Raw genomic sequence first — 21,724 nt, 5'->3', positions numbered from 1 at the left:
ACTTAACCACACCAAAACTAAATTAGTAACAGCCATTTAAGTTTTCCCTTAGGCTCCTTCTTTTCAAAAGGGTATGTGTTAAGCAATCTTTTGATGAATGCTGTACTGAAGATAACTCACTATTGAAGATTCTAAGGGGTTTATTTCTTTTTAAATTTTTCCATTAGTTGTCAGATTTGTAGGTGACAGGTTTTATATACTCTTGTGTGATTTTAAAATACCTGTCTTCTATTCTCATCGAAACTGAATACAAAAATTTTTAATTTTTCCCAAAAAGAACTTATAATCTGTTCAGGTACTTAATAATCATCATAATCTAATCCCAGAGTGCTATATTGAAAGCACTAAATAAAAAGAATGTCTTTAGCTTAAAGCAGGCATCATCTTATTTCAGACTTCCTCTCTATCATTGAGTAGTTTGAGGAACTGTGGGAAAATCACCTTTCCTTCCTAATCCTTACTTTTGTTGCCTATAAAATGATGACATTCCGAACTCTTAGATTATTAAGGACACCATGAAATAGTAAATGTAAAGTGCCTTGCCTCATGCCTGGCACATCGTAAGCAGTCAGGGAGTGATAGTGGTAGCTGGTGTTTTTTGTTTTTAAAGCTGGTATGGTGCTGCTCTGTAGTACCTAAACTATGCCCTACCCCTACCCCAGTTCCCACAGCATGATAATGAGCCTAAACTGCCAAGTGAATGCAATTTGACTGAATGTCTTACTGGTTGGCTTTTAGCTGGCTCCTCTGTTACCAAGAAGACATGTTTGTTAATCACTGTGTATTAGAAGAAGGCCTCTATGCTGACCTTACTTCCTGCGGCTGCCCAGCATCTAAAGTCAAATCTCTCAAGCCCATTGACTATGTAAGTACTTTGCAAAATGTATACTTATGAGACTCCTTTCCTTGTCCAGTTTAATTACCACAGATGATAATGTGAAGTTGGAGTCTGAGGCAGGAGAATTGCTTGAACCCAGGAGGCGGAGGTTTGCAGTGAGCCGAGATCGTGCCGTTGCACTCCAGCCTGGGCAACAAGAGTGAAACTCCATCTCAAACAAACAAAAAAAAATCTCAAAAATATGAATAATTCATCTGTCAATTGTAAAATTGAGGTTCATTTATGAAATCCAACCAAAATGTAATATTGATATTCTACTTTTTTAAAAAAAGCAGGGGTGTAAAACTCAAGAACTAAAACCATATAGGCTTTGACTTAACTTCCAGTTTGATACTTTAATCAATTTGAGTGACATTGGCGCAGGTACTTGGTTTCCTCATCTGTAAAAATGAAAATAAAAATAAAATAACAGTACTTACAAGGCCACTGGGATATTAAATGAGATTATGCTTATAAAGTGCACAGCATATGGTGAGTTCTCATTTAAATGTTAGCTATTAGCACCATGGTTGTTATTGTTATAGCTGCTTAAATATAAAAATAACCATTTTATTATTCTAGGTAAGTCATGTGACAATTTGTCTGCTCCTAAGGTTAACTATGTTACTTTAAGACATGGGCCACCACAAACAGTAATTTCAAACCTTGTTTTGTGGAACCAGGGCTTTTCTGTCTGGTGTGAGCAGAATGATCTGGGTCACCTTGAGGCCCATATTTATAGAGTTAAGTAGGTTTTCCTTTTCACCACATTTATTTAGAATTTAAAATGTGAGAAAAACGATCACAACTCTAGGACATCAACTCTGGGCCCCTGGTCAATAGGATCTGTGCAGAGGAACTACTGAGGATCTGGGATACTTTTAAGATATCTAGTTATGACAGTTACTTGGGGACATGTTTGGTCAAAGCTCGAGTTTTACACAGAGCTCATTAGAAACCCTACATAATAGTAGTAGTGACTCAGACCTTTCCGTCAGAGCTGACTCCAGGGATAATGGCCATACTCAGGATCTTTGATCTCAACCTAAGCAGTGTAGTCCTATTTCACAAGGCATTCCTGGATAGAGTATTCTTGGTATCAGACTAATTACGGAGTCTTGGCTAAGAACAAGAATATAAATAGTATTCTTGGTCTCTCTCAATGGCTCTGAGATACCAACTTGCAAAGAATAAGTGGCTGCTAATACTTCTTGTGGGTTGGAGGAAAACTGGTTAAAAAATAAAGAAAATGCAGTCTGGCAAGTCTCTGCAGGCTTTGATAATGCTGGAAAAGACATTGGAAGGTGGGCCATGTTTACTGGAAAGTAACTTTTTTTTTTTTTTGAGACGGAGTTTCGCTCATTACCCAGGCTGGAGTGCAATGGCGCGATCTCGGCTCACTGCAACCTCCGCCTCCTGGGTTCAGGCAATTCTCCTGCCTCAGCCTCCTGAGTAGCTGGGATTACAGGCACGCGCCACCATGCCCAGCTAATTTTTTGTATTAGTAGAGACGGGGTTTCACCATGTTGACCAGGATGGTCTCGATCTCTTGACCTCGTGATCCACCCGCCTCGGCCTCCCAAAGTGCTGGGATTACAGGCTTGAGCCACCGCGCCCGGCCAAAAGTAACTTTTTTAAACCATTTTCAGTGGCCAAATCAGCAGACCAATACTTATTTGGTGTTAACTCTAAAAGCAAAAGATAGAGACCTAAATTTCAAAGTACCATCTTGAAAGGGTTTTGGACAACTCTTAATTCAGTGAACTAAACTAACAAAATTTCTAGGGAGGGCATTTTAGAAACAGGGTCAGAATTAATGAGTGTTACTATTTTTCTGTGAAGAGGCATAATTCCTTTAGATTCATGAAGTGTAAAATGAAAAATTGGGGAGTGAAAATAAACAGGAAGAAATGTTTTCACGTAAGTCGTCCTGTGCAGTTGCATCTCCTTAGTTTTGGTCCTGTGGACTCCAGGCAGCATAAGTGAAGGTGCCTGTTGGGAAGGACTTGAAATCTATAGACTTTTCACTTCAAGAATGGTTTAAAGAGTATATTCAGTTTATGGAAGGGTAGCATGTTAGTTATCTTAATGCCTATTCATAATATATTGAAAATACTTGAAACATCTTTTGCAAAGATGTGTTATGACAGCAGGTTTGCTGTTGAAATGGGAGGAGTATGAGGGAGTTTGGATATCCTACAAAGATCGGCAGATTGACCATGAAGACATCTCAACAGAGGTCCCAAAGCTTTAAGTTGATCAGATGTAGGAAGATTGATATGTAAACCAGAATGTCAGTTTAGTATTTTGTAATAAGTGGATTCTAGTGGCTGGCATGCTCAAGAATTCTGTCCTTAGCATTTTTTCCCCCTCTCTGGAAGAACAAGAGAAACTGAATTAGTCATCAAGAGATTATTTGTTGAGCATAAGATTTGTGTAAAATAAGGTAGATGTCTTGAGGTTAGCCTGTAGGCTAACGTTCCTCTCAAAAGAGAGTTCTCTCACTCTCTAGGTCCCAGTTGCTCACATCCTCCAGATTCTGTCTCCTTTCCCTGGACAGTGCTAGGTACCCTACCTATTCTGCTTCTCTGATTCATTCTTATTCTTTCTGTAATTCTCCCCACTATATTCTTACTTAGGAATTGATATGCATTTTTTTTTTCGTGGATTTCCTAATGTCTATGCCACAATCCAGTGTAATTCTGGATTCATTCTAGGAAATGTTTCTGTGTAATTAAGTTGACATTATGTAAGTATGAGCTAATCCTTTGCTTTTGCTTTTGTTAGTTAAAACTTCAGAATTCTAAGGATGTTGCCTGCAGTTATTCCCAGACATGCTATGACTTGGTGCTTAAGTGTCATAATAGTATAATATTGAGGAGTCTTAAGACTTCATCTTTATAGAAGATCAGTATATTTTGAAAATGACAGTTTGCTGCCCCAGGCTAACTTCTGTTGGTACAGCCGAAGGTTACATTCTAGAGGGCCACTGACACATAGTTTGCAGTGTTGCAGTCATTTTACAGTGCATGGAGCTGGGAGCATAGTTCATAGTTCTGCTTCTAACTAATATGACCTTAGGCAGATCTCTTAATTTATCTGTATATCAGTTAATTTTTCTGTAAAGAAACTGTTAGAACAGGTATTTTCAAATTATGGACAGCCTCCAGTTCTGTTTCAAATAAGTATCCTGGTCATATTTCTAATTGGATATGAAAAAGAATTTATCTGGCTTTAGGATTCACAATGTCAGAGGGAATAAGATCATGTATTAGCTTTCATAACAGTCTCCAGAATCTTAATGGTCTAAAACAAATGTTCATTTCATTTTCATATTTTGTCTCAGAAATGGCAAGACAGTTGTTTGGCCTCCACTTTAGGCTTGTGGGTTGGCTTTAGATACACTTTTTGTATATGCTTTGCATTGGGACCAGGCTAATGGGAGCACCTCCAATTAGGGACATGACTATTTTCATGGCAGTGGCAAAGAGGGAGCAAGGTCACAATCACAGAGTCACATTTGAGGCTTCTGCTCAGATTCATTTTGTCCATGCACACATCATTGTGTCCACTCACATTCTGTTTCCAAAAGCAAGTCATAAGAACAAGCCTGACATAAATAGGGCAGGGGAATAGACTCTCACCTGGGCAGGGATGAAGTTGACAAAGTATATTCAAACAGTAATACAATCTACCAGAGATGTATAAACTCATAGAGGTGTTCTCTGTTACTAGATTTTGGAGAAAATGAGAGGAGATGCAATTTTAATAATTTCTGCCTGCCACTGTAACAGAGCTAACTTCCTTTAAAAAACTTGAGGTGAATTTTTAGTGATAGTCTGGAGGTGGTTTGGTGGCTGTCAAATGAAGTATATGGTAGACAAGTAGAAAAGTCTGCCTCAGAATATGGTCCCCAGTTCTCTTTCAGAATTCATTTAGAATTCTAAAATCATCAAGTAATTTAATATAGGGAGATTTAATCATACTAAGATAGCTCTGTATAATCATTTGAGAAAAATAGTAACAAATTAAGTGGCCTAGAATTAGGAAAGTGAACTAAAACCCAGGGTTTTCATAGGCTCTTCACAGAGATATATATCTGGAAAAATTACATGTCTAATAAATGCCTAAATATCTATCTTAAACCATAGTGGAATGGGTTTCTATTGACTTCTCTTTAAGGTTTTCAGCAGCCTTGGTTTGGTAATAGTTTGATTGCTTAGCAGTGATTACAAGAAGACCTTTTAAGATGAAAGAGATTGAATATCACTAACGAAGCTTAACTGTTTTGTGGGGGCTGAAACCAAAGCTTTCTATATTTAGAAATAATGATACTGGGTGTGAAAGAGCAGTAAGGTGATAAAAAGACCTAAGATGATGCTTGGGGCATTAGTGTAGAGTTCTGTGAATGTAAAACACGTCTGATTAGTAATTTTGTAGAAGAAAGTTTAAAGGTATTTTATTTTGCTTTAATCAAAGAAAAATATTTAAGGTGGCTGAATTCTTTCTCTCATCTCAGCCTCTGAAGTAGCTGGGACTACAGGTGTTCACCACCATGCTGGCTAGTTTTTCTGGTTTTTTTTTTTTTGGTTGAGATGGGGTTTCACTGTGTTGCCCAGGCTGGTCTCAAACTTTTGGGCTTAAGCAACTCACCTGCCTCAGCCTCCCAAAGTGCTGGGATTACAGGTACAAGCCACTGCACCATCCAGCTGAATTCTTTATATAAATATCACAAATGCTGCATAATAACACCACTGCTGAAGATGCATTTTATATTTATTCACTCTAAAGTACTGAACACCTACTATTTACTAAATACTGTGCTAAGTACTGAATATTGAATAAAAAAAGAATTAGCATAACAAACTCATCATCAAATCCAAATGTTATCTTCCTCTTGGCCTCTCAAGTGTAATGTTTCTCAGATACCTATTCTTGGCCTTTTCTCTCTGTGTTTAGAAATTTTCATTATCATAACATCAGCTCTTGCCTCCATCAATGTAGATGATTCACAAATATCTAGAGTAAGCAATAGTCAGTTATTCCCTGAGCTCCATTCCCAGATTCGACATGGGTCTTCAGTATGTTTTGCCTGCATCCCATGTTCCCTCACAGACTTCTTTTCTGCCCTGTTTCTGTTGAAAGCCATCATCATTACCTCCCATCATCTGGTCTTACCATTAGTCTTCATCTTTGATTCTCCCTACTTCATGACTTAAATCATCCAGTCAGCAGCTCTCAGTATTAGTTATTCTACCCCATAATAAGTCTTTTTTTTTTTTCTGAGTTGGAATCTGGCTCTGTTACCCAGGCTGGAGTGCAATAGCACAATCTCGGCTCACTGTAACCTCCACCTCCCAGCTTCAAGCAATTCTAATGCCTTAGGGCATCTCAAGTAGCTGAGATTACAGGCACATGCCACCACTCTTGGCTAATTTTTGTATTTTTGGTAGAGATGGGTTTCACCATGTTGGCCAGGCTGGTCTCAAACTCCTGACCTCAAGTGATCCGTGGGCCTTGGCCTCCCAAAGTGCTGGGCTTACAGGCATAAGCCATCACACCCAGCCCCATTAGATGTCTTAAGCTTTTCCTCTTATCCCCTTTCCACTACCATGACTAAGTTTAGTGCCTTATTCTTTCTAAAACTATTCTGATGGGTACATAACTAATTTTCTTCCTTTGGCCTCTTTCTTTTTCAGTTTTTCTTCTTTGCAGCTTTGAGCATGTAACCTTCCCATAAGGCCCAGACCTGACCTCAGGTCCTACTTTTCCAATATTATTGCTCATAGATCCTGTTTACAAGCTTTCCCTCCCCCCTCCCAATACCTTCCTTAAACTTTCTCTATTTTATGTGGAAACACAGAATGAAGTTTTTCTCTCTTCTTTCTAAATTCTTTGATATCTAATTTAAAGGACCTCAATTCTAGGAAGCCTTCAATGATCCTCATTTTTTAAAGTGATTTTGTCTGTCCTGAATATTCTTTCTCTGCATCTTAAGATGCTTTTCACTTTCTCCTTTTCATCACACTTAGTGAAACTGTAAAGCTATTGAGGGCATGATTTATAGTTAATATAGCTTTGAATTCCGTCACCCTTATGTCCCCTCTACTTAACACAATGCTATAAAAATATCAAGAGTCCATTATGTAATAAGTGGACTAAATAAACTAATTCATTCATGCCTAAAATATATAGGCAGTATTTGTGTAAAGTTCATTCTTCTACTTCAGCTCATCCATAAGAGGAGTTGTACTTTGGTCTTACTATAGGTTTGTGTCTTATCCATTCAGTGTTTTATTAGTAGCTTTAGAATTTGGGGGATGGCAGGAAGTTTAAAAAAAGTAATTTACAGCTGCTAGCTATTAATGAAATGCTTTAAAGTCAGACTGGGTATTAAAAGAATAATGGCATATATAGACAGGAGCAAGATACCTGAGCAACTGTTGATTAATCTAAGATGGACGTAACTGCAACTTTCAGACTATTGCATAAAACGTTAAGCACTGCATCAGGAGTGTGTGGGCTAACCTGTTTTATTGCCTTTCCATGGGAGCAGTGTTAGCTTGTTGCTTCTCTAATTTCTCCACTGGGGCCTTGGAATGGAAGTTTGGCTGCTTTGAAATAATAATCCAGCCCTGGCAGCTCCAAGCAGGCAAAACCAAAGAAACATTATAACAAGAGGCTGTAGAAAAACTTCAGATGAAATTAAGACTGTGATGACATAAATGATCTTAAGAGGTAGAATAAGAATTGACAAGACAATGATTCATTCTGTGGAAGGATACTGAATAAGAGGCACAGCTACAAATAGAGAGACTATAAATCCAGCCTCAGAATGAAAGGATGGAGTGAGTTTATAAAGTATAGAAGAATTTGGTTACTATTAAACTTTTTAGCTGAACCCATAGATAGTTAATGGTATCAACTATTATGCACATTTTGAAAATGAAAGCCAACAAAAACTTACAGTAAACCTCACACTTCCCAATGAGATATTTGAAACAACGCTCTTTAAATTCAGGCAGAAGGCAAAGGTCTCCCTGTCACCACTGCTATTCAGTATTCTAAAGTTCTAGCTAATAAAAAAAATTTTATCTAAAAAATAAAATAAGATTTAAAAAAGGAAGAAACACGACTGGCAAGTGCATCTATGGTATAAATGATAAATTGTTTGGGCTAAAGCATATCTTTAAAAGTTGCAGGGTATAAGATAAATAGCAATTAAACTATAGCAATTAAGGGTACTTAGAAATAAATCTAACACAAGGCAATAAGTTTTTTCCTAGGAATATTATAAAACCTGTTAAAGGTTAAAAATAAACCTGTATATTTGCATTCTATATAACCTGCAGTGGTTTATTGTACAAATATAAGAAGGGCTCTTAGCTGGCTGTGGTGGCTCACATCTGTAATTCCAGTGCTTTGGGAGGCTGACGTGGGAGGATTGTTTGGAGAGATACAATCTTTTATAGGTAAAAAGGCTCAATATTATAAAGATATCGTTTTCCCCAAATTAATGTTGTCTCAGGCAAAACACTTAACAGTGTTCTGTCCCTTTCGGGGGTGGAGGCTGGGGAGTAAACATAACAAGCTTATCCTAAGATTAATTTGAAAAAGATAATGGGTCCAAAATTGCCACGATAATTTTTAAGAACAACATGTAGGGTCACTTATCCTACCAAATATATATTGGTTTATACAGCAGTAATAATTAGCGGGAGTCGGTACAAGGAGAGACAAATGGGATAGAGGAATAGGGTAGCATGGAAACTGACCTATATAATAATAGAATTTGGAAGACGACAGCATTTCAATGGAGCTATGATGAACTGTTAAATAAATAATGTTGAGAGAGTTGACCCATTCCATGGAAAAACATAGTTAGAATCCTGCTTTCCTCCAAACACAAAAATAAGTTCCAGATGGATTAATAAGAGCTAAAATGTGAAAAGCAAACTTTACAACTTAGAAGAAAATATAGGAATCTATCCTGATGATACTGGAGTAGGATGGCTTTCTTCAAACAGAAAAAGCACAAATGAATAAGTAAAACGTGAAAGCCAGATGTGTTAGTTTCCTATTGCTGATGTAATGAATTTCTATAAACTTAGTAGCTTAAGATGACAGATATTCACAGTCTTACAGTTCCACAGGCCAGAAGTCTGAAATTGGCCATACTGCAGTAATATTAAGGTGTTGGCAGTCATTCCATCTGGGAAGCTTTAAGGAAGAACCCATTTCCTTACCTTTTCTAGCTTCTAGAGGCCACCAGCATTCCTTAACTCGTGACCTTCTTTCATCTTCAGTGTGCATCACTCCAATCTTTGCTGTTTATCTGCTCTCTATCTCGGACCCTCCTACCTTCCTCTTAGAGGGATCCTGGTGGTTACATTGGGCTTACCTGAGCAATCCAGATTGTCCCCATGTCAAGGTCCTTAATTCCTAATCATATCTGTAAAGTGCCTCTTTACTATGTCAGGTAACATATTCACAGGTTCTAAGAATTAGGATGTGAACATTTGGGAGGGGTGGGGAGAGGCATTAATTATTCAGACTGCCACAGCAAGCTACAGAATATATTTGCATTCTATATAATCTGCAGTGGTTTAGTGTACGAATATAAGAAGGGCTCTTAGCTGGCTGTGGTGGCTCACACCTGTAATTCCAGTGCTTTGGGAGGCTGACGTGGGAGGATTGTTTGAGGCCAGGTATTCCAGATGAGCCTGGACGTGGCTGGTCCCTGTTTCTACAAACAAATAAATAAATAAAATAATTAGAAGAGCTCTTTCAAACCAATTCAGAAAAATTCATTTCAAAAACCAACAGAGGATGTAAATAGGTAGTTTATAGAAGAGGGAAAAATGGCTCAGGACATCCAAAGGATGTTAACCCTCACTAGTGATCAAGGAAATACAATTCACAACAATGAGGAGGTAACATTAGCTTACTCTAGCTGCAGACATTTTAAAATCTGAAAATACTAAGGTTTGGCTTAGTTGCAGGGAAGTAAGATTATTCATATATAGCCAGTGAAAGAAGTGTTCATTTCAGTGGTGGGGGGAATAAGGACATCTGTTGCAGCTCTGATGGATGAAACAGATAACCACACATTCCTGTAAGGGAATGAAATATAGTAGTTACAATGATTTGGAGAGCTACATGTATGAAGAGTCAAATTTCAAACACAGTAGGCAAGGAAAGCACGCTACTAAAGATGTTACAGTAGAATACATTTTCTGTAAATTTTAAAAACAAAAGATGCATAACCATTAATAGAAATATAAAAATATAAGCTGAAAAAATTTACAACTTGAGCATAGTGGTCACCTTGGGGAGCTGGGAGTTTAAATTCATCTGTATTTGTTATGTTTTATTTATTTTAAAACTTTGATGCAAATACAGTAAAATTAAAATGTACTACATGTGGGTTTTAAGTGTATGGACATCTGTGTTATTTACTCTTTTTGAAATGTATCATAATTTTTTTTAAAAAAGAAGGAAACAAAGACAAGTAAAGATAAATCCATATTGAAACTGATTTTCTAAACCAAATGAGAGAGGCTCTGAGAAGGATTATAGTTTACTGGTGAAGAGTGTGGTTTGAGTGTCTTAGAGACCTTCTTGGTTCAAGTCCTAACTCTACCATTAATAACTGTTAACTGAGTGACCCTGGGTGTGTTTCTTTTCTTTTTTTTATGAGACGGAGTCTTGCTCTGTCACCAGGCTGGAGTGCAGTGGCGCAATCTCAGCTTACTGTAGCCTCTGCCTCCCAGGTTCAAGCGATTCTGTGCCTCAGCCTCCTGAGTAGCTGGGATTATAGGTGTGTGCCACCATGCCCAGGTAATTTTTTGTATTTTTAGTAGAGACGGGATTTCATCATATTAGCCAGGATGGTCTCGATCTCCTGACCTTGTGATCCGCCCTCCTCGGCCTTCCAAAGTGCTGGGATTACAGGCATGAGCAACTGCTCCCAGCCTCTGTGGGGGCATGTTTCTCACCACTCTAAGCTTCAACATTCTCATTTAATAAAACATGAGAGTTAAATGAACTGGTGCATGTGAAGCCTTTATTTAGCCCATGATATACACTCAACAACATTAAAATAGCTCATAGACAATATTTAATTAATATTTGTTATTCAACACTGAGTCTTGAAAGGCTGAGGTATTTATATGATTTTGTTTTAAGTAGGCCAAGTCTAAAATTCTGGATTAGAGTCTTACTGGAGATCTATGAGCCTTCAATTAAATTTTTATCATTTCAAATACTTTTTTGTCAGCATACTGTTTGGTATTTCTTTGGAATTGAAGGCTATTTGAGGTACGCATGATGGTTAATTTCCTTTAATTCAGTCTAATTCCACTTAATTTTTTTACCATGTGGTTCATTTGGCAAAGATTGGGGTGCATTGATATTTTGGAGCTATACAAATAGGGCTGTTCTCAGTGACTGATTGCAAAATATTTCGAAATTAAAAGTGTATGTAATATTTAGGGCCTAACCAATTAATGTAACCTTGAAGCTATCAACACCTTTTCAGTACAAATGATGACTTGAACCCCAAAGAACTATACAGTGCCGAAGTGCAAGTCTGTTTAGTTTTTTTAATGTGGAAAAAAAAATAGTATTATATAGATTTTTAAATTTTTATCCAGTTATTTTGAGAATATGTTGATATAAACGTAGTCCTAGCAGAGTACTTGTACCAAGGTCTCAGCACTTCAAATTTAGATGGTGGACACATTTGGTTAGCAATGGAATAGGTAAGAATGGGTCAGAGATGATAGCTAAGCAAGATGAAGTCAGGTGTCCTGTCTAATATCACACCTGCCAACCCGAGATGTTCTACATTATAAGATAATGGTATTTAGAACATTTTAGAACAATAGCTTTGGGGTTAAGAACACAACCTCTGCTGTCTTGGATTCAAATGTCAACTGTACCTCTCTTCTTCATCTCTGAAGCAGGAATAATAATAGTACCCACATCGAAGGTAAATTATAAGGACTAAAAGAGTTAAGTACAGAGCAGAGAAGAGCTAAGATGGCCTAATAGATGTAGCTAGTTACGGCTCCATCTACTGAGAGTCTAGGCCATCAAGAAGAACAGCATGTGGGAAAACTGGATATCCATACACAGAGAAATGAAACTAGACCCCTAGCTGTTACCATATACAAAAAGTCAAATCCAAATGGATTAAAGACTGAAATCTAAAACCTCCAACTATGAAACTACTACAGGAAAACATTGGAGAAAATCTCCAGGATATTGATCTGGGCAAAAACTTGAACAATACCCCACAAGCACAGGCAGCCAAAGGAAAAATGGACAAATGGGATCACATCAAGTTAAAAGTTTCTGCACAACAAAGGAAAACAGTCAACAAAGTGAAGAGACAACCCAGAGAATGGGAGAAAATATTTACAAACTACCCATCTGACAAGATATTAATAACCAAAATATATAAGGAGCTCAAACAACTGGAAAGAATCTAACAATCTGATTAAAAAATGGGAAAAGATTTGAATAGGCATTTCTCAAAAGAAGACACACAAATGACAAACAGGCATATGAAAAAGTGCTCAACATCACTGATCATCAGAGAAATGCAGATCAAAACTGCAGTGAGGTGGGGCCAGGCACGATGACTCACACCTGTAATCTAAGCACTTTAGGAGGCTGAGGCAGACAAATCATGAAGTCAAGAGTTCGAGACCAGCCTGGCCAAAATAGTGAAACCCCATCTCTACTAAAAATACAAAAATTACCTGGGTGTGGTGGTGCATGTCTATAATCCCAGCTACTTGGGAGACTGAGGCAGGAGAATCACTTGAACCTGGGAGGCGGAGGTTGCAGTGAACCGAGATTGCACTACTGCACTCCATCCTGGGCGACAGGGCAAGACTCTGTCTTGGAGGGAAAAAAAAACTACAATGAGGTATCATCTCATTTCACTTAAAATGGCTTGTATCCAAAAGGCAATAACAAATGCTGATGAAGAAGTGAAGAAAAGGGAACCCTTTTACACTGTTGGTGGGAATGTAAATAAATACAGTAACTACGTAGAACAGTTGGGAGGTTCCTCAAAAAACTGAAAGTTGAGCTACCATATGATCCAGCAATCCCACTGCTGGTATATACTCAAAAGAAAGGAAAACTGTGTATCAAAGTGATGTCTACACTCCCATGTTTGTTGCAGCAGTGTTCACTACAGCTATGACTGGGAAGTATCCAATTGTACATGTAACACATTTTCTTTTTTCATCTGTGGAATATCTGTTCATCTTGTGTTGTAGACATCTGTGGAGCATTTGTTCATCTTGTCTTCATCCACACATTTTCTTTATTCATCCACGGATTCATCTGTGGATGTGATAAAAATAAAATGTATTACATGTACACAATGGAGTACTATTCAGTCGTAAAAAAGAATGAGGTCCTGTCATTTGCAGCATTTATAGAACTGGAGATCATTATGTTAAGTGAAATAAGTGAGGCACAGAAAGATAAATTTTGCAGGTTCTCACTTATTTGTGGGATTTAAAAATCAAAACAATTGAACTCATCAACATGGGGAGTAGAAGGATGGTTACCAGAGGCTGGGAAGTGTAGAGGGGGTGTGGGGGGTATGGTTAATGGTTACAAAAAGATAGAATGAATAAGACATACTATTTGATCACACAGTAGGGTGCTTGATCACACAACAGGGTGACTATAATCAATAACTTAATCGCACATTTTAAAATAACTAAGATTGCATTTGGATTGTTTATAACATAAATGCTTATTAGGGCATGGATACCCCATTCTTCATGATATGATTATTTACATTGGCATGCCTGTATCAAAATATATATCCCACAGATGGCTACACTTACTGTGTACCCCCCAAAATAAAAAAGACCAACACTCACTGAGCAGATCTTTGGAAATAAGCCCTTGAGAGTGGACAGGGAGAAGATGTAGGCTCTGGACTCACAGAGGAGGGAGCTGGGAACCCTGTACAAGGTTGCCAAGCACCATTACTTGTATGGCTCCTGAAGAAGGAATGAGTCAAAAAGGTGTGAAGTGACCCACTCTTGCCATGGACCTCCAGAATACTAGCTGCAGGAGACACCACAACCTGCACCGAAGTTGAGCTGGCTGGGAGAACTGCTTGAAAAGTTGGCAGGGCCAGGACTCCAGCCTGCGCAGAGCCTAGAGTGTTTGGCATGCGAACAGCTGCAGTGGAGCATTACCATCCCCTAAGGCTTGCCATGCTCCAGATGGTTTTGGCCTTTGTTGACTGTGAGACCTGGACACAACAGGACTGTCTTGCCAGTGGGATGGGTCTAGTCTGATCTGAGCATTCCCATTTGCCAGCCTCTCCAAGGGTCCCTGCCTAGCCACACCTGCTTGCAGCACAGCCTCAGGGCCCAACCACGATGCTTCCCAGAAGCCACTGCCATAGTTCCTTCACTAGCAGACCCAGCCTAACCATTAGAGAGCTTCTGCAGAAGAGCCCCCACCAGCGCATGCCCACCTGCAGCCTCCCCATTGCACACCTGCCTGCAGCCTTCTCACACTGCTCTGTTGGAACATGCTGATGTCATTGCCCCAGTGAAGCACTTTTACCAGCACCCTGCACTGGCGTGTGGTTGCCGGTGGACCAGGAACACCTCAGCCCCTCTAGCGCAAGAGGTACTTAACTTTGAGGGCAAAAGAACAAAGCCCATAGTCCTATTTGCCAGGATTAGAGCACACAGCACACAACCCAGGAGTACTGAGCTGAGCCTTGGTCCCCTGAAATCATCCAGAAATTAAACCAGTCAGCTGAACCCTTGGATTATACCACAGTCAAATCATCAAGGGCATCAAATAATATAAAGCAAAAAATCCCATCTAAATGACAGCGATTTCAAATAAAAAGGAATACCAGCCCACACAAATGAGAAAGAATCAGCAAAAAGAACTCTGGCAATTCTAAAAGCCAGAGTGTCTTCTTATATCCAAGTGGCTGCACCAGCTCCCCAGCAATGGTTCTTAAGCAGATTGAAATGGCTGAAATGTCAGACATAGAATTCAGAATCTGGATGGCAATGAAGATCATCAAGATTTAGGAGAAAGTAGAAACTAAATCCAAGGAATCAAGTAAGACTATACAAGAGCTGAAAGATGAAATAGCCATTTTAAGAAAGACCCAAACTGATCTGCTATAGCTGAAAAACTCACTACAAGAACTTCATAGTACAATCAGAAGTATTGATAGCAGAATAGACCAAGCTGAAGAAAGACTCTCAGAGCTTGAGGACCAGTTCTTTGAATCAGCTCATTCAGATAAAAATAAGGAAAAATGAATGAACAAAACCTCTGAGAAATATGGGGTTATGTTAAGTGACCAAACCTACAACTCTCATCCCTGAAAGAGGGAGAGAGAACAAGCAACTTGGAAAACATTTGAGGACACTGTCCATGAAAATGTCTCCAGCCACACTAGAGAGGTTGACATTCAAATACAGGAAATTCAGAGAATCCCCGAGAGATACCATAGAAGACAACCATCCCCAATACCCATAGTCATCAGATTCTCCAAGATCAATGCAAAAGAAAAAAATATTAAAGACGGCTTGAGAGAAAGGCGCAGATGACCTATAAAGGGAACCTCATCAGGATAACAGTGGACCCTTTCAGCAGAAAACCTATAAGCTATAAAGAGGTTGGGGGCCTATATTCAGCACCTTTAAAGAAAAGAAATTCCAACTAGGAGTTTCATATCTAGCCAAAGTAAGCTTCATAAGTAAAGGAACAATAAAACCCTTTTTCTGACAAGCGAATGGTAAGGGAATTATTACCACCAGACCTGCCTTGTAAGAGGTCCTTAAGGAAGTACTAAACATGGAAATGAAAGACAAATATGTAGACCCTGGACTCACACAAAGGATGGAGCTGGGAACCTTCTACAAGGTTGCCAAGCACCATTACTTGTTCCTTGCCCCCAAGGGACTCCTGAGGAAGGAGTGAGTTAAATAGGTGTGAAGTGACCCACTCTTGCCATGGAACTCCATAATACTAGCTGCAGGAGACGCCACAACCTGCACCGAAGTTGAGCTGGCTGGGAGAACTGCTTGAAGAGTTGGCAGGGTCAGGACTCCAGCCTGCACAGAGCCTAGAGGGTTTGGCATGTGAACAGCTGCAGTGGAGCGTTACCATCCCCTAAGGCTTGCCGTGCTCCAGATGGTTTTGGCCTTTGTTGACTGACAGACCTGGACATAGTATAGTGACAAAAATACACTTAAGTACATATAGGCCACTGACACTATAAAGCAACTACACAATCAAGTCTACATAACAACCAGTTAACAACACAATGACAGGATCAAATCTGCACATATCAATGTTACCTTGAATGTAAACAGGCGAACTGCCCCACTTAAAAGTCACAGAGTGGCAAGTTGGATAAAGAGGACCCAACTGTATGCTATTTCAAGAGTCTCATCTCACTCATACCTATGGGTATGCAGTGATACCCATAGGCTCAAAGTAAAAAGATGGAGAAAAATCTATCAAGCAAATGGAAAACAAAAAAGAGCAGGAGTTGCTCTTCTTAATTCAGACAAATCAGACTTTAAACCAACTATGATCAAAAAGAACAAGGAAGGGTATTACATAATGACAAAGGGTTCAGTTCAACAAGACTTAACTGTCCTACATATATATGCATCCAATACAGGAACACCTAGATTCATAAAACAAGTTCTCAGAGACCTCCAAAGAGACTTCATCACATAATAATAATGGGAGACTTCAACACCCTACTGACAGTGTTAGTCAGATCATCAAGGCAGAAAACCCACAAAGATGTTTGGGACCTAAACTCGTCAACACTTGACCAAATAGACATCTACAGAACACTCCACCCAACAACTCATATTATTCTCATATGCACATGGTACATTATCTAAAATCAACCACAAGCTCAGCCATAAACCTATTCTTAACAAAATCTATCAAAATCATACCAAACACACTTTTGGGCCACAGTACAATCAAAATCAAAATCAATACAAGACAGTCTCTCAAAACTATATAATTGCATGGTCATTAAACAATCTGCTCCTGAATGACTTTTATGTAAATAATGAAATTAAGGCAGAAATCAAGAAATTTTTTGAAGCTAATGGAAACAAGGATACAACATATCAGAATCTCTGGGAAACAATTACAGCAGCGTTAAGAGGAAAGTTTATAGGGCTAAACACCCACATCAAAATGTTAGAAGGACCTCAAAGTAACATGACACTTAGAAAAACTAGAAAAAAATAAGAGGAAACCAACCCCAGAGCTAGCAGGAGATAAGATATAATTCAAATCAGAGCTGAACCGAATGAAACTGAGATGTGAAAAACCATGAAAAAGATTGGCAAACCCAGAAGTTTTGTTTCTTGAAAGAATAAAATTGATAGACTGCTAGCTAGACTAATAAAGAAAAAGAGAGAGAAGGTCCAAATAAACACATTCAGAAATTATAAGGGGGACATCACTGTTGACCCCACAGAAATACTAAAAAAAAACCCTCACAGACTATATATATATATATATATATATCTTGTGTGTATATATATATCTTGAAACATACAACCTCTCAAGATTGAACCACAAATAAATTAAAACCCTAAACAGACCAATAACAAGTACCTAAATTTAATCAATAGTCAAAAACTTACCAACCAGATACACAGCTGAATTCTCCCAGATGTATAAAGAAGAGCTGGTGCCAATCCTACTGAAACTACTCCAAAAATCAAGGAGGAGGGATTCCTCCCTAACTCATTCTATGAGGCCAGCATCATTCTGATACCAAAACCTGATAGAAAAACACGAAGAAACAAAACTTTAGGCCCATATGCCTGATGAGCAGAGATGCAAAAATCCTCAGCAAAGTACTAGTAAACTGAATCCAGCAGGACATCAAAAAGTTAATACACCACAATCAAGTGGACTTTATTCCTGGGATGTAAGGCTGGTTCAATATGTACAAATCAATAGATGTGATTTATCACATAAACAGAACTAAAAACGAAAACCACATGATTATCTCAATAGATTCAGAAAAGGCCTTCAATAAAATTCAACATCTTTTCATGATAAAAACACTCAACAAACTAGGCATTGAAAGAACATATCTCAAAATAATAAGAGACATTATGACAAGCCCATTGCCAGCATCATACTGAATGAGGAAAAGCTGGGATCATTCCCTTGAAAACTGGAACATGAGAAGGATGCCCACTTTTACCTCTGCTGTTCAACACAGTACTGGAAGTCCTAGCCAGAACAAGCACACAAGAGGAAGAAGTAAAAAGCATCCAAATAGGAAAAGAAGGAGTCAAGCTATCTTCACAAATGATATGATTCTATACTTAGAGAACCCCATAGTCTCTGCCCAAAGGATCCTAGATTTGATAATTAACTTCAGTAATGCTTCAGGATACAAAATCAATGTAGAAAAATCAGTAGCATTTCTATATACCAGTAATGTTCAAGCTGAGAGCCAAATCAAGAAAGCAATTCCATTCACCAGGGAGGTGAAAGATCTCTACAATGAAAATTACACAACACAGCTGAAAGAACTCAGAGACAACACAAACAAAGGGAAACACTCCATGCTCATGGATAGGAAGAATCAAGGAAGAATCAGTGTCATTAAAATGGCCATCTGCCCAATGATATTTATAGATTCAATACTGTTCCAATCAAAGTACCAACATTTTTTGACAGAATTTGGAAAAAATATTCTAAAATTCACATGGAACCAAAAAAGCCCAGATAGTTAATGCAATCCTAAGCAAAAAGAACAAAGCTGGAGGCATCATGCCACTCAACTTCAAACTATATTACAAGGCTCCAGTAACCAAAACAGCATGGTATTGGTACAAAAATAGACACACAGGCCAATGGAAAAGGCTAGATAACTCAGAAATAAAACCTCACATCTACAAAAATTTGATCGTTGACAGAGTTGACTAGAACAAATAGTGGGGAAAGGACTCCCTATCAGTAAATGGTGCTGGAATAATTGGCTAGTCGTTATGCATAATATTGAAACTGAACCCCTTGCTTTCACCATATGCAAAAAACAACTCAAGATGGATTAAAGACTCAAATGTAGAACGTACAAGTGTTAAAACTCGAGAAGAAAACCTAGGAAATACCATTCTGGACATAGGCCCTGGCAAAGATTTTATGAGGAGGCCTCCAAAAGCAATTACAACAAAAGCAAAAATTGGCAAATGGGACCTAATTAAAGTGCTTCTGCACAGCAAAAGAAACTATCAACAAAGTAAACAGTCTACAGAATGGGAGAAGATACTCCCAAACCATGCATTCAACAAAAGTCTGATACATAAGGAACAAAGCAACAAGCAAAAAAACAACCCTGTTAAACAGTGGGCTAAGGACATGAACAGACACTTCTCAAAAGAAGATATGCATATGACCAACAAGCATGAAAAAATGCTCAACATCCCTAATCAGTAGAGGGAAGCAAATCAGATCCACAGTGAGATCTATCTCATACAAGTCCAAATGGCTGTTACTAAAAAGTCAGCAAATAACAGATGCTAGTGAGATTGTGGAGAAAATGGGAAGTTTACACTGTTTTGGGAATGTGCATTAGTTCATCTGTTGTGGAAAGCAGTTTGGAGACTTCTCAAAGAACTTAGAACTACCATTTGACCCAGATATTCCATTACTGGGTAATATACTCAAAGGAATATAAATCATTCTATCATAAAGACAAATGCACATATATATTCAGGGAAGCACTATTTACAATAGCAAAGACATGAAATCATCCTAAATACCCATCAGTGTTGGACTGGATAAAGAAAATGTGGTACATAGCCACCATGGAATACCACGCAGCCATAAAAAAGGCAGATACCATGTTCTTTGCAGCAACATGGATGCAGCTGGGGGCCATTATCTGAAGTGTATTAACACAAGAACAGAACATCCAATATGGCATGTTTTCGCTTATAAGTGGAAGATAAACGTTAAATACACATGGACACTATGAAGGGAATAATAAACACCAGGGCCTGCTTGAGCAGACAGGGTGGGAGGAGGGTGAGGATCGAAATACTACCTATTGGGTACTGTGCTCGTTACCTGGGGGATGAAATAATCAATGCACAAAACCCCTATGACATGCAATTTATCCATGTAACAACCCTGCACATATACTCCAGAACAGAAAATAAAAGTTGGTAGGAAAAAATAAATGAGAAAACACAGTTCTACAATCCTTAAACAATGTATTTTGGGATTTAAATTTTTCAAATTTTACTCAGTAATATGATTCATCTATGGCCCATAAGGAAACGCGCCCAGCAGGATTCTGGGCTGTACCCTAATGAAGCATATTTCTATTCCTATAGTGAAAGTTATGGACAGCTGCACAAATTGGGTAATATTATAAATAGACTTCAATTTATTCAGGTTGAGTTTTGTTGACTAGGAAAAAAATTTTGATTTTAAAGCTTTTTGGATTAAAAACAGTGGATTGGTATTGAGCATATATATCTATGGATAAATAGAGATACAGATATATAACTTAGATCAATAATTCCCAGCACATATTAAGTGCTATATATGTTAGTTTCTATTGTTTTTGTCACTTAAATTATTATTTTAGTTGATGGGATGAGGAGGAACCACAAGTTTTGTCTTTTTTCTTATTGAAATTTTCATTTATACAATTTGGTCAAGTATTCTTTTTCTTTCACAACCACATCTTTTTTTTAGAAACTGTTTCCTCTTTGCATGATTTAGACTTAATCCAGCAGGAATGTCTTGTTAACTGCTGACATCTAAGAAGAGCCTTTAGCCACAAATGGTTGGCCAGTTTCTAAGTTAACATGGACCAAAGCCAAGACATTTGTAGAGCTGTAATCAACTGTAATCAAATTTTGGGTTTTTTTTTTTTAATGTTTGGAAAGTTTGGATTACTGTGTCATCTTCAGTTTTAAAGACTTATTAATAGTTTATCTCTCTTTCTAGTCTCATATTAGGGAAATGTATCAGAAAAATATGATTTTAAGATATTAATAGTTCCTCAGCACCCTTTTTTTCCAAAGATTATTAACCACCCCCATCATCCTGTTCAGATTAGCACTGTTGACCTTCCTAATCTTCCTAACCTTTAAATACATTTATTATTCAAGTATATTTATAAATTAAATAATTAAAGTAATTTAAAGTAGAAAAAAATCAAAGCTTCAGAACAATAGATGTTCTCAAATGTAAAATTTGATAATTGGACCACATAGTAATATCCTTTTGTTGTTGTTAATAGAGAGGTGGGATATTTTTCCACATTGATTTATTAGTCGTATCTCTTCTTTGGTAATGCTATTGGCTTACCTTCTTTGCCCATTTGTCCAACAGGTCTCTTGGAGTACCCTTACTAATTTATATAAACTGTTATAATGGTTAAAATATTGCCTGTCATCTTACACAATTTTTTTCCTCAATATACCTGGATCGTTATTTTTAAAAACATAGAGGTTTACACATTTTTTTGTTGTGTCCGTCAAGCTTTTCATCTTTCCTTGAGATACATTTCTAGAGGTAGAATTACTAGAATCAAGGGATTGAATTTAAGGGAGTTTCAGTGACAGTGCCAGCCTTTTGAAAAATATCTTTGTAGGCATTCTGCAAAAGGAAGAGGAAAAATGTACACAGGTCTATTTTTCTTAGAATAATGCTTAGCATTTGAATTACACTCTCATAAAAGGCTTTTAAATATTTTCTTCCTCTGGGATATAAAACAGTTAACATCATGTGAGCAGTAAACGCCTTTGATGT

The 21,724-nt window shown here is 37.9% G+C and overlaps 1 protein-coding gene across 2 annotated transcripts in view; it reads left to right on the top strand.

The window, feature by feature from the left end:
* The window catches only part of CRYBG3 (crystallin beta-gamma domain containing 3), a 133,597-nt gene that overhangs the window by 92,104 nt on the left and 19,769 nt on the right, over positions 1–21,724 (top strand). For both annotated transcript variants that reach the window (XM_012474147.3, XM_012474148.3), the window contains one exon: positions 739–865. In XM_012474147.3, the coding sequence (XP_012329570.2) occupies positions 739–865 (127 nt within the window). The remainder of the gene's footprint in view (positions 1–738; positions 866–21,724) is intronic.

This window comes from Aotus nancymaae, unplaced genomic scaffold (genome assembly GCF_030222135.1).
Source record: "Aotus nancymaae isolate 86718 unplaced genomic scaffold, 86718_ANA_hifiasm-v0.15.2.pri h1tg000022l_1, whole genome shotgun sequence".
Lineage (NCBI taxonomy): Eukaryota > Metazoa > Chordata > Mammalia > Primates > Aotidae > Aotus > Aotus nancymaae.
This window is presented reverse-complemented; position numbering and strand designations above follow the sequence as displayed.